Source organism: Arvicanthis niloticus, chromosome 4 (genome assembly GCF_011762505.2).
Source record: "Arvicanthis niloticus isolate mArvNil1 chromosome 4, mArvNil1.pat.X, whole genome shotgun sequence".
Classification (NCBI taxonomy): Eukaryota; Metazoa; Chordata; class Mammalia; order Rodentia; family Muridae; genus Arvicanthis; species Arvicanthis niloticus.
In genome coordinates this window covers 85649484-85662966 of record NC_047661.1, presented here as the reverse complement: position 1 = coordinate 85662966, position 13483 = coordinate 85649484, and the positions used below count along the sequence as shown (strand labels likewise).

Sequence of the window (13483 nt, the reverse complement as noted above, 5' to 3'; positions counted from 1 at the left end):
ATGCAGTAAGAGTAAATTTGTAGACAGCTTTTAAATAAACTTAATAAAATACATGGTTACTAATATTTTGGTGTTAAATTTTTAGAAGAAATCTCTGAGTAATTTCAAAGAAAAGAGTTTAGAGAATATATTTAAGGTCTTTTAAGATCTATCAGAAGACAGTGGCATGATGTACATATTAATATTCTGTCTATGTCTTCATCAGTCACATGGAGTAATTCATACTCAGAAAATGTTAGCATTCTAGTTTAAAGAAAGCAGGGATTGAATTTTTATAGTAGCTTTGTTTTCAGTAATGTTTCATAGTGTTTGTCTTTAGGTAAAACCACAAAATGTTGTTAAAAATTCTAAGATCATTTGATTTTCATAATCCAGTTGTAGTGCTGCTGGGTTTTCAGAAATCCGTGATAGTTTCTGTCTAGATCTCACATCCTTCATGGCTCATTTCTTATGGCTTCAGGGTTTTTGGTATTGTTTGGACCCTTGGACTTGGGGGGCAGGGTATTTTGGGTACTGAATCTCTGTTGGATTTAACTTCAACTTCATTTACAAATCAGTCTCTGTTCAGTTTTCTCTTTCCCTTCCAAGAAATGCTATGCCAGCTATATGGTGTGTGAAGAGAGCGGGAATTAAGCAAAAAAAAAATAAAACAAACAAACAAACAAAAAGCAGTAATAGACAATAGTCATGGGAACACTCTGATAACACAGCTTTATATCTTGCAGTCTTAGAAATGCCTGTGATAAAGTTCTGACTTGGAAAGCTGTGCAGTTCCATGTGGTTGGATCATAAGATGACTGTAAGGGAGTAGCAGAGATAAGACTGACGAAGACTCAGAAAACCTGTTGCTTTTTCTGCTTTGCCAAGAAATTTGGCTTTTATCCTGATCTGCAAGGAACTTATAAGACCTAAAGCTAGGAAATAACAAGAAATACTTTTAGAAGTATCTGGCAGTGTGACAGAGTAAACTAGGGTTAACTGTAACAAAAGCCAAAAGCCCCTGTAGTAAACATCAGCATGATTAACCTGAGGCGCTGCAAAGCCTGTACTAACACAGGGGCAGTATTCTTGTGGGAAGGGGGTGGATAGGAGAAAGACTTCAGAGGTAGACACTAGAGGATAGAGTGTTTAGGTGTAGGGAATGAATAACAGTGCAGATATTACACTGATGTCTCCACAACTTCCCTTCGTTGAGGGATTGTATGGAAAGTGGGGAAAGGCACTTTAGGAGAAGAAACCTATTTAAGTGGCAAATTCTATCTAGGAAAATGTTTTTAAGGGATGTTATTATTATAAGTAGAATTAGAATGACAGAAAATTTAGGGAGGGGACTTGGAAAGAAGGCTGTGAACATATTTGAACCAAAATGGGGAAGATTCTTATTAAAATGAAAAGCCAGTAGATTCACGAATTTCAAGAGCAAATAATTCTTGGAGCTGCCAGGATTCACAACGAGAACAGAAAAGTGTGTTCTGAATTTGGCAATGTGAATGATCCGTAGTAGTTTCTGTGTAGTGGTGAAGTTACAGTCTCCATCACATTACTCATGAAATATATAGAGGAAAGGACAAAGGACACACACACACACTACAGAAATTAAGCATGCTGTAGAAATTACTGGAAATTATCGAGAAACAAGAGAAAATAAGAATGATTTGTGGAGCAAGATACATAGAGATGCAAGACTGTAAGCATTCTAGATAGGCATATAACTGAGTGGGAGAAAGCTTGTCTAGTATACCTGAAGGCCCAGGTTCAGTCCCTAATATTGCCAACAATTAATTTAATTTAATAAAAAACACTAGAGGATAGAGAATATATAAATCCCCAGTACTACTAGAGTTCACAAGAGTTCATATGTTTTTCTCATGACCATATATAGTTAAGTATAGAATAGATTAAATTCAGTCAATTTTGTATACATGAAAGAGAAAATACTTTTTTTGCCTAACAAAGACAAGGTCAGTTCTCAGCTATGGTTTAAGTAAAGACATTTTTAGATATAGCTTCTTTCTAGTTTTTCTTAGGGAAATTGAAAACTGCCTTAACTTGAGAAATGTTATTACTTTTGAACACTTATTTGAATCGTTTTAGTGTAATTTATACATGAGTGAAAGGGGTCCTGAACATTTCTATTTTACATGTAATAAATTCAGATGTTTATGCTCTCAGTACTCTTATAAAATAGAATGTTTGCCAAATAAGAAGTTTGGGGAGATGGACATGGTGGTGCATATCAGAACTTTGTTAGATGAGGAAGGAATATTGGAAGCACAGAGCTAGCCTGGGCAACATAAAAACTAAACAAAAAAATAAAGAAAAAAAACATTCTTGCTCTTCTTAGTCTCATTGTTTTTAGTTCCTATTTTAAGTTCATAGTATCTTGAACAAATGGGGAAAACATTTAGTTCATAAAGGCTAAAGAGATGGCTCCGTAGTTAAAAGTGTATATTGTTTTTTAGAGGACCAAATTTTATTTCCAGCACTCCTGCCAGCAGCTCACTGCCACCTCTTATTTCAGCTCCACGGGATCTGACACCTTCTGGCCTCTACATATAATAAATCATTTTTAAAAGAATTTTAGTTCATCTGTGGCTATATACTTTCTATTTAAAATTTAGCATCTTGAGAAAACAAATACGCTTTGGATACGTATTTCTGAAGTTTATGAGCTATATCTTTTTGCTGTGGAGCTAAAAACCTTCTTCCACAGAAAATGGTAGTGAGTATGACATCTACTGAGACCCTGTCTCACAGTCCTGGAGATGGAGTCAGTGCTGCTCCAGCCCTTTACGTTTTACTGGCCTTAATAGGAAGGATTGGGGAATGATATAAGGTCAGAGAACTCAATAGAAAAGCTGGGCTGGTGAAAGAAGAAATGTGTTATGAGCTGACATAGAAGGACAGAAATACAAAGTCCCTTCAAATGACCTGGGGCTGGGTAGTGCCAGATACAGCAGAAGTGCTGACAGTGAATAGAATACATTCTGTGTCTCGAGAGAAAGGAGTATTGTGTGCTGTGAGATAGATTGTCCTTTCCCATTTGTCACAGCGTAGTTTTTTAAGAGAACTGTTGTGATTTGAAGCTCATTTGTAATCAATCATCTATGACTATGGTTTAGATTACATGAAAGTTCTTATTTCTGCTTCTGAGTCTTAAACCCTCTATATATCTAGGTGTTCTTAGATTGATATCATACAGGTGTATATATAGAATTAATTTTATTTAGTTTGTTATTGAGATAAGCTCTTACCATGTGGCCCTGACTACACTGACTGACTTGGAACTCACTATGTAGACTAGGCTGGACTCAAAATCTAACATTCACTTATCCTTCTTCCTGATTGTTGGGATTAAAGGTGTATGCTATCATGCCCAGCAAAATCAGTTTTTAAATGAAATATGCTTATAAATAATTTAAGTTGTCTTTATCTTTTAATTAAAACCATATTTATGCAAAACCATGGCCTTAAAACAATATCCCACAATATACAGTCAGAACTCTTTGGGGGTTTTTGTTTGTTGTTTAGAGATAGGGTTTCTTTTTAGCCCAGGCTGTCCTAGATCTCTATTTGAGTAGGCAGGCCTTAAACTCATGGCCATCCTTCTGCTTCAGCATCCCAAGTGCTGGGATTACAGAAGTACAGCACCACATTTGGTGGAACATTTGCTAAATTATTTTGAGGGAACAAAGAAAGAAGTAAAAACTTCAAATTATGAGATGGGATTATAAGTTGAACTCAGGCCATGGTTTTTATTTTCTATTGCTGTGATAAGGCCATAACTAAAACAACTTGTGGAGAGAAGGGTTTATTTAATTTTATAGCTCAGTCCATTCATTATGAAGACAAAGCCAGGCAGGAATCTGGAGGCAGAGACTGAAGCAGAAGCAGTCAGGGAGTTCTCACTAACTTGTTCTCCATGTTAGGTGATCTCTGAGAATCTCCCCATCTATAAAGTCTGAAAGTATTTGTTTTATGGTATTACTTCTAGTGGACTTAGAACTAAGTGGAATTTTGCCTTCTACAGTACCTTTATTTTATTTTTAAGTCTGTACTACTAAGACTTTACATTCATTTTAACTACAAATGATAACCATAAAACATGTATTTCTATTAAATAAATTTACAACTATAAAAGAAGGCTACTAATCTGTATGACTTAATTTTATATCCAGCTACTTTGATGAAGTTGTTTATCAGTTGTAGCAGTTCTCTGGTAGAATTTTGGGGGTTGATACTATTATATCATCTGGAAATAGTGATACCTTGACTTCTTTGCCAATTTGTATCCTCTTGGTCTCCTTTTGTTGTCTTACTGCTCTAGCTAGAACTTCAGTACTATATTGAATAGATAAGGGGAGAGAGAATAGGCATCCTTGTCTTGTTCCTGATTTTAGTAGAATTTCTTCAATTATCTCTCCATTTAATTTGATATTGGCTGTTGGTTTGCTGTATATTGCTTTTATTATGTTTAGTTATGGGCCTTGAATTCCTGATCTCTCTAATACTTTTAACATTGAAGGGATGGTGTATTTTGTCAAATGCCTTTTCAGCATCTAATGATATGATCATGTGATTTTTATTTTCCTTTGAGTTTGTTTATATTGTGGATTACATAAATAGATTTTCTTATATTGAACCAACCTTGCATCCCTGGGATGAAGCCTACTTGATTGTGGTGAATAATGGTTTTGATGTGTTCTTGGACTCATTTTGCTAGAATTTTATTGAGTTTTTTGCATTGATATTCATAAGGGAAATTGGTCTGAAATTTTCTTTCTTTGTTGGGTCTTTGTGTAGTTTAGGTATCAGAATTAATTAGGTAGTGTTTCTTCTGTTTCTATTTTATAGAATAGTTTGAGGAGTGTTGGTATCAGGTCTTCTTTGAAGGTCTGGTAGAATTCTGCACTAAATCCATCTGGCCCTGGGCTATTTTTGGTTGGGAGGTTTTTAATGACTTCTTCTATTTCCTCAGGGGATATGAACCTGTTTAGATAGTTTACCTGCTCTTGATTTAACTTTGGTATGTAATACATGTCTAGAAAATCATCCATTTTATCTAGATTTCCCAATTTTGTTGAGTATAGGCTTTTGTAGTAGGATCTGATGATTTTTTTTTAATTTCTTCAGTTTCTGTTGTTATGGCTCCATTTTCATTTCTAATTTTGTTAATCTGGATACCGTCTCTGTGCCCTTTAGTTAGTTTGGCTAGGGGTTTATGTATCTTGTGGTTTTTCTTAAAGAGCCAGCTTTTGGTTTTGTTGATTCTTTGTATCTTTATCTTTATTTCTTTTAGGTTGATTTCTGGCCTGAGTTTGACTATTTCCTGCTTCTACTGCTCTTGGGTGTGTTTGCTTCTTTTTGTTCTAGGCTTTCAGGTGTGCTCTTAAGTTGCTAGTATAGGATCTCTCCAATTTCTTTACCAGTGCACTTAGTGCTATGAATTTTCCTCTTAGCACCGCTTTCATTGTATCTTGTAAGTTTGGGTATGTTGTGTCATCATTTTCATTGAATTCCAGAAAGTCTTTAATTTCTTCCTTTATTTCTTCCCTGACCAAGTTATCATTGAGTAGAGAGTTGTTTAGTTTCCATGGGTATGTGAGTTTTCTGGGGTTTTTGTTGTTGTTGTTGTTGTTGTTATTTAAGTGTAGCATTAGTCCATGGTGATCGGATAGGATGCATGCAATTCTTTCAATCTTCTTGTATCTGTTGAGGCTTGTTTTATGACTGATTATATTATATGATCAATTTGGAGAAAGTTTCATGAGGTGCTGAGAAGAAGGTATAGTCTCTTATTTTAGGGGGAAATGTTCTTTAGATATCTTTTAAATCCATTTGGTTCATAACCTCTATTAGTTTCACTGCGTCTTTGTTTAAGTTTCTCTTTCAATGGCCAGTCCATTGGTCAGAGTGTGACGTTGAAGTTTTCCACTATTATTGTGTGTGGTTCAATGTGCATTTTGAATTTTAGTAAAGTTTCTTTTATTAATGTGGGTGCCCTTATATTTGGAACATAGATGCTCAGAATTGAAACTTTCTCTTGGTGAATTTTTTCTTTGATGAATATTAAGTGTTCTTCCCTATCTCACTTGGTAACTTTTGGTTGAAAGTCTATTTTATTAGCTATTAGAATGGCAATTCCCGCTTACTTCTTGGTAATTAGGATATTGGTGTGGAATTGAGGAGAAAGAGAATGAAGAGGAAGATTCTAGAGTAGAAATTATCAGACAGTAGAACACGATGGCCAATTTGATTTGGTTTTTGAGACAGAGAAATCTCAAACTGAGTAGCGAAAGCTAGCCTTGAACTCCTGATTGTCCTGCCTATACCTGCCAGGCACTTTCCATATCCAGCTTGCCTAGTTGATTTTTTTTTCTCTGTCCAGAATAGATAAATGGTCTTTATTATATTATTGTTTCTCACTTCTTATTTCCACATGGACCTACCTAATGTTTTGAGATAGAAGAAGTAGGAAAATTAGCACAAGTTTGTGGCTTTTCAAATGTTCATTTCAGCAACTAGAAAGAAAGATTATCTTCCAATCTTTTAGATAAAAGACGTATTTTTAAAATTGAGTGCCAGTGGGGTGGAATGTAATTCAGTTGGTGTAATGCTTGCCTAAGCATGCACAAAAATCTGGGTTCCATCTCTAACCTGGGTTGCATTTTTAACCTAACAAACAGGATTAATGGTACATGGTTATAATCAGAAAGTTAAAGTCTTCCTTGGATAAATACAGATTTTGAGATCAGCTGAGATATGGACTTTGTTTTTTTATTTTTTGTTTTTCTTCTTTTTTTTTTTTTTTAAGTGTTTTCTGTGTTGCTACAGGCATAGAATTACAACACTGGGTAAGCAGAGGTAGGTAGATCAAGGTTACCTATGTTACATAGAAATGTCTAGACTGCCATAAGCTGTATAGACTCTAGCTCTAAAATAAATAAATCCTAGGCAAAGGGACTGAAGATGTACTACTAGCTCCATGGTAAAGTGCTTCCTCACATGCACTAGGAAGGATCTTGGTTTGATTCCCAAAATTGGGCATAATAAATTACTCTGGGGGAAGATGAATAACTTGCATATCACAAACTGTTATTTAAATCCGTTTATATCTCATTAAATAATGTAGTAGAGTCAAATCAAATGTATTTTTTATGTATTTCAACTCAGAAATAAAAATGAAACTTTCAGAAGTTAGAGGCTAAGAATATAGCTATCTATAAGAAAGTCTGCATGGTTTCTATTACTAGAAAGACCTTTGATGCAATGAAATTGTATAGCAAATAACATTTGCCACTCGTCAGTAATTGACTATATATATTCTTAATACTAATATTTCCAAGTGCCTACTTACAAGTTGTTTTAGTGTGTTATAGTTCAATCTTTTAAACTACTAATGTGATTTGAATAAGAAATATTTGTGTATGTACAAGGATATTAGAAGAGCACATAAATTGTGTCATTTAGTCTGAATGTCTTTTTAAATGAATGCTTCCTTTAGAGTCTAGTTTTTGCTACTTGTTTTAATAGGGCTCATTAGAAAAATATCTGAGTAAAGTTATTTTGAAATGTTTGTTTCCTTATACATAGATTCGATGTTACAGAGTCCCAGATCCTAATTATATTATTCCAGCTTCTCTCAGGAACCGTGGGGCCTTGGTTCTGGAACTTCACGGTAACTGCTAGAATATTAATGCAGTCTAATGAACAGTGGCGTGGATTCAATTAAGACAGCACCTTTGTCATGCACAGAATAATTGAAGAAATGAAAATTCCAATGTTTCTGGTGTTATTTTACAGATAAATGTTATTAGAAAATAAATGATTTTAAAATTATAGGGCAATAAAAATCCACCCTATATATAAAACAAAACTTTTCAAAAAGCAATATCTCTGATATGGATGACAATTTTGTCTTCATTTACCTATAGTACTTAACATTGTTGGCAATCTATGTGATATTTTTTAAAACAAACTCCTTTCCACCATTTTTATCTTTTATCGTATTTATTTTTTCTTTCATACATATGAAAGAAATATATATACATTGATTGATTGTTTATATATACATATATTGCTATTTGGAAACAGCAAGCAGAGTTTTGTTTTTCACATAATTGAGTGACCTCCATATTCATTTAGAAAACAACATTCTGCTTACTTTCTTAACTTCTTAACATGTCCTTTCACTGTTGTAGTTCTGCTTGGATTAACAATAATCTTAGTGTAAACAAAGCAAAACAAACACACTTAAGTTAGAAGCTAGACTCTTCTAGTCTCAATTCTGTTTCTTCTAATATTTTCCTCTCTTACTTGTGATTTTGAAATTACCCTCAGCTCTTTTGTTACTATAGCCATACTTTGAATGCCTTCCCTTTCTCCTTTTTTTCCCCAATAGATCTATATTTCCCTAGTGAAGTACTATCTGCTAATATATGGGATTTTTTCCCCCTCTTACATTAGATTGTAGTTTTGACATTGTGAGTTTTAGGAAATGTTTCCCTGGTCAGGTAATCCAGAATCCCTTAAACTATAACAGGAAAGTTTATTTACAAGCAGGACTAGAACTTGCATTCATCTTATTTTGTCATTCAAGAATATTGGGGAACATTTGTTCATGTGAAAAGCTGACAACTCATTCTGACTATCAAGGCTTCATTACCTTTCTTCCACTTTGTCAGCATAGAACTTTCTGAAAAGCACATTACAGCATTCTAAACCCAGTTATTCAGTGACAGCAAGGATGCTCATAGAGACAAAACATCCTTGGGACATGGAGAATTCTGAAACATATTAGTAGGTTCCAGGAGCAAAACAAAAGCCATTTTGACTTGAGTTTACAGTGTGTTTGCATAATTATTTAGACCTCACTCTGCCCCTCTTCACCCTTCTCACACCAAAGACTGTAGCTTTATGCTCATTGTAATTGTCTAGACAAGTTGTTTTTGATGGTTCATTATTATTGCTTATGGCTAACCACATATCTTTACCTATATTATCAGTGAGACCAACAATCAGAAAAGAGGCAGCATTATTTACTTCCATATTATTTTTATGAGATAAAAATAACAGACATTTGGTTCAGGATTTTACTCAGTACTTGAGTATTTGCCTAGGATACCTAGAGCCATAACTTTGACCCCCAGCACCAGAGCCCTGTGTGCTATGCTAAAATGTTTTTGGAAACTAATACATTTAAATATGATTTAAAAATTTTAAATGTGTTCTATTTTCTCCAGATATGCTATTTTTACTTTTATAGATACTTTTAAAGATTTCTTCCTTGTGATTATTAGTTTGTCTTACTTGATCATTCATTTAGCGATCAGTGATGTTAATCACTGAAATTGAATCACCAGGTATGTTCATTTAGTTGTTTCAAGGTAGAGGAAAAACACTTTAGAAAAATTGTTATTATTTTTTTTCTAAATGAATTTACTAGCCTTTAAACTATCCTCTATTGTGTAGTGTATACTAGCAGTGTAGTGTCTGTTAAAATTGTACTACAGAAACATCACCCTGAAGTGATAGTTAAAAATATAAACATAGGACAAAAGTTTATCTCAACTGATTGATGGATTAAAAAATTAAAGAGTTTCAGAATGGCATAATAACAACACTCCTCTTACCTGTCACGTTCATACTTATGTTCTCTGTAACTTTGGAAAAGTCACTTTAGACTTTCCACATATATAAAATCATAATGTTCTCACCTCCTAGGGTAGCTGTAAAGATGGAAAGTATTAAAAACACATAATGCACTAGTGGCAGTATACATGACATATAGAGAATCTTTATATTAAAGCTTTAGCAACTTCCTATACTATACAGGTTTCTTCAGTAGGACAGCAGTTCTTTAACTGCATACTGACAATGCTAAGTAAGCTGAGAAACCCCTTTGTTCTTCTGTTTCTAAGGCTGCCCCTTAAGTCTGGGCCTACCCAAGTTGCTCTGCTTCAGAGGATTCTGGCTATATTTGTCTCTATTTACAATTTCCAGTGGGTTTTCTCTTGTAATTTTCTCAGAAAATCTGAGGATCCATACTCATGTGGTAGGTAATCCTGTTTTTAATATTTTTGCTTATTTAAAAATGGAACAGATTTGTTTGTTTTCTCTATATATAGTGTTTGAATTAAAAATACTCTAGTTATCATTGAGCTGTATGATTAACATTATTGAGTATTAATCAAAGCTTGTCATGTACCATTCTCCCCTTATCGAGGGTAGAAAGTAAAATACCTCAGCTGATCTTTTCAGTCCCTTAACACTGCATCTCACCCATAGCATTTGACTGTTGCATTCATTTATAAACAGATCTGTAGTTAATAATACCCTAATCATTGTATATGGTTCATTTGAATATGAGTCTGTCAAGGTGATGATTTTTTAAGGGAAAAGCTTGTTTTTAGTTAATGTAAACTAAGTCAGATTGTACAAACTAAGGTTTTTTTGGTTGTTGTTTTTGTTTGTTTGTTTTGTTTTTTCTACTGTGAATTTAGACCTATTGCATATTCTATGTTAAGCATACTAATAGTAAGCCCAAGCTACAAAACAGTTATATTTAGTTTTTACAGTAATAAAAATAGTTATGCCTACACATTAGCTACAAGTGTTATCTTTAAAAGTACTTATGACACATACAAAAGAAAGGTAGATTAGATTATCTTTTTATCTTGGAGGGGAAAACTGTGTTAAGGAAATACGATGAGTATTGTTACCATCTCTTATGGATCCCTTGGTAGCCCTCATTACAAATTGAATTAGAACTCAAACTAAAGTCATTTGTGTATTATTTACTGTCTCTCTGGAAGATGAGACTAAAAATGAAACTTGGAAAATAGTCAGGGGCTGGGGTGTAACTTAGTGGTGGAGTGCTTGTCCCCCAGTGGTAGGGCCTAAATTTATCCCCAGCACTGTAGTAAGAGGTCAGGGAATTGCCTCATAGTTTAGCAAACTTAAATAGCTTGGGTTATTACACTTTATTACTTGTAAAGGCATTTTCTTTCTCTGATGTAATAATTTCCCTGATAGTTTTCTAAGCTGCCAACCTGTACTGTTTGGTGGCTCCTGAGATTTTGATGTCAGCTAAAGAATTCCCTGTTCCTTTATTTAGAGGTTATAATGGCTCATATTCATTAAAGGACATTGTATTCTCTTTAGTTTGTTCTGAATATACCTTTAGAATTGTGTTGTTAGAAACAATTTTCTGTGGCTGGAGAGCTGGCTTAGCAGTTCAGAGCACTAGTTGCTCTTGCCAAGTTCAATTCCCAACACCCACATTACGGCTCACAACTCTCTGTAACTCTAGTTTCAGAGGATCTGACACCCTCCTCTAGCCTCTGCAGACTACACACACACACAGAGTGCATAAACATATGCAGCCAAACATCTATACTTATAAAATAAAGTAATGGTGAAATGTTGAAGAAGTGATTGATCCACGGGCTTAGTGTGAACTTTGACCTTGGACTGCCACCCTCATAGTCACTGCATCCAGAGTCTAGGAAAGTTTAGACTCCACAATCTATAGGTTTTGTTTTTTGTTTTCTTTCCATCCTTTTTCAGTGGTAGCCATCTGAACAGTGTTTGTGTATCTGGCTTGTAGTAGGTTAGATATGGTCTGACGAGAGTTTTACATTTTGTATTTTTCACAGTCCCTGAGAAAATTCTTGTCCTTTAACATTGTGTTAAAAGTAGGTAGAAATAGTAAATTGTTTTAAATAAATACAGATAAGGTATTGATTGTAATAAAGTAAAGATCTCAAACCATCTCAAAGATAAGGAAAATTTTATTTTTTTCTTTCTGAAGCTTTAGGTTGTGGAAAACTACAGAAACTTGTTTTTAATTTTATATTAATAGATTTTTATTTTAGGTGCAATTATGATATATATAGATCACTATCTTCAAGAATGTTTTTTTATTAAATGACAGTTATTATCCTTGATTTTGAACACTAGTCATTAATTCAGCAACATTATTACCTTTTGTCTCCATTTTGAAAATAATAATGAAAAAAAATTTTGAGTGACCTAGAGCGGTGGCCAAGTAAGAGCACTTGCTTCTCAATCTCAGCACCCATGTGACAACCCAGGCATTTAAAAAAAAAAAAAAAAAAAAAGCCTGTGATTCCATATGTAACAGAATCTTAAGTCCTCTTCTGGCCTTTGTACACATACCTGTCTACAGGTGTGCACACATTACCCAATCACACAGAAAGATATACACAAATAGGATAAATCTTAAAAACAAACAAAAACTGATTACAGAGATCGTAGATTGCTACTTAGTCAAATACCTCTTCTAGTCTCCCATGCATTGTCAGTATACTAAGTTGAGGCCTCTCCTGTTGAGCGTCACCAAACTTAGCCCCACTGAGAGACTTGCTGGGAAGGTGGTATAGTAGCCTGCCTGCCGTGTGACTGCTGTCTCTGAAAACATCAGTAGCAGTTGTTTATTGCTATCATTTCTGCTGCCTGCTTCCTTTAGCTCACAACCCCTTGATAGCTTTGCACTGGATTGTGTCTAATTCTTCCAGGAGCAAGGATGAGCAGTTTTTATGAAGGGAGTTCACACATTTGTTCTAAATCCCGTAAGCAAATAGGAAAAAAATATACCTATCTATTAACTGGTAAGTTTTTCTTGGCCCTCTCTCCCAAATCCAGGGCCAATATCTAAATAGTAGAAAATCATCCAGAATTTGTCTTAGATACCCTACTTTGAGATGTTAAAAAGCTTTTCTGTTTCCTTTTGCTCTCAAACTCATCCACAGTACAAAGACTAAGTGTGTGAGGTTTCTCTATTTTAATTTTGTAATTCTATACTTCTGGCCCTTCCCCTTCCAAAAGGCAACTTCATATGTCCAGCAAAATGTAAGATGTCTACCCTCCACCCAAGACAGAACCGATCATCTTTGACACACCTACCTGCTTAGCCCTCTGAGTCTGCTACTGAGTGTAATTCCCCTATTGGCGTCACCACTCACAGGTCAGCTCTACAGACTCTTTTTAGCTTATTTCAGTACAGATTTTTTTCAGTAAATGTGTATATCAAAATGATTACATTATTATTTACTGCCAACTATGCATTTATTTAAAAATCATTTACCAGCAAATAAAGATCAATAGTTCTTATTTTAAAGGACTGATTTCAAGCCAATTAGTTCTGTGTATGAGAACTTACATGTCCTAAGTTCATGTGGATTACCTGCTTTAAGTATCAATTGTATAAATGGGGTTCTGTTCTTCACAAACTGAACCTCCTTGCTGTTGATACTTAGTTTTCGTAGATTTTTTTTATAGTTAATAAAGTATCCACCTTGTTAGAAAACTAGCACTATAAAAATGTGTAGAGTGGGAAATACCCTTCCTCCCCAGCTGCCTTGAAGTCCCCACACTGTCCTGCCCAAGTAGGCAACACTTCTTAGTTTCTGATGCACTACCAGAAATGCCTTGTGTAATTACTGGTAAAAACAAAAGGAAA

General features: G+C 34.5%; 1 protein-coding gene across 4 annotated transcripts in view; it reads left to right on the top strand.

Annotated features, from left to right (window-relative positions):
- Nucleotides 1–13483, top strand: part of Cept1 (choline/ethanolamine phosphotransferase 1) — a 42502-nt gene that overhangs the window by 18169 nt on the left and 10850 nt on the right. For 3 of the 4 annotated variants that reach the window (XM_076933081.1, XM_076933083.1, XM_076933082.1), the window contains exon 5: nt 7594–7678. The exons of the other annotated variant lie outside the window; for it this stretch is intronic. In XM_076933081.1, coding sequence (XP_076789196.1) covers nt 7594–7678 — 85 coding nt within the window. The remainder of the gene's footprint in view (nt 1–7593; nt 7679–13483) is intronic. 4 annotated transcript variants of the gene reach the window in all.